We start from the raw sequence: 293 nt of genomic DNA on the forward strand, positions 1-293 counted from the left end.
AGTCTATGCACCTCCGTGTGAGGTGCTTCTCTTCACCCACTGAATTTTTGTCGTCTTTGGAGCAGACGTATGGACAACAGAGCTACGGGACCTACGGACAACCCACCGACGTCAGCTACACGCAGCCCCAGACGACCGCCACGTACGGGCAGACCGCGTACGCCACGTCCTACGGGCAACCTCCTGCCGGTAAGAGCCCCCACGCCCGCCAGGCCCCGGCAGGCAGAGCCAAGCTGCAGTCGGCACCAGGGAACCACGGCCAAGTTACCGGGGTGGAAGAGGCCCCACAGGCC

The 293-nt window shown here is 63.8% G+C and overlaps 1 protein-coding gene across 1 annotated transcript in view; it reads left to right on the top strand.

The window, feature by feature from the left end:
• The window catches only part of EWSR1 (EWS RNA-binding protein 1), a gene marked incomplete at both ends in the record, with an annotated part of 8320 nt that overhangs the window by 3271 nt on the left and 4756 nt on the right, over window positions 1–293 (top strand). Inside the window, one exon of the mRNA XM_010135214.1 lies at window positions 63–189. Within this exon, the coding sequence (XP_010133516.1) occupies window positions 63–189 (127 nt within the window). The remainder of the gene's footprint in view (window positions 1–62; window positions 190–293) is intronic.

The sequence above is a fragment of the Buceros rhinoceros genome, unplaced genomic scaffold (genome assembly GCF_000710305.1).
Source record: "Buceros rhinoceros silvestris isolate BGI_N320 unplaced genomic scaffold, ASM71030v1 scaffold31724, whole genome shotgun sequence".
Taxonomy (NCBI): Eukaryota; Metazoa; Chordata; class Aves; order Bucerotiformes; family Bucerotidae; genus Buceros; species Buceros rhinoceros.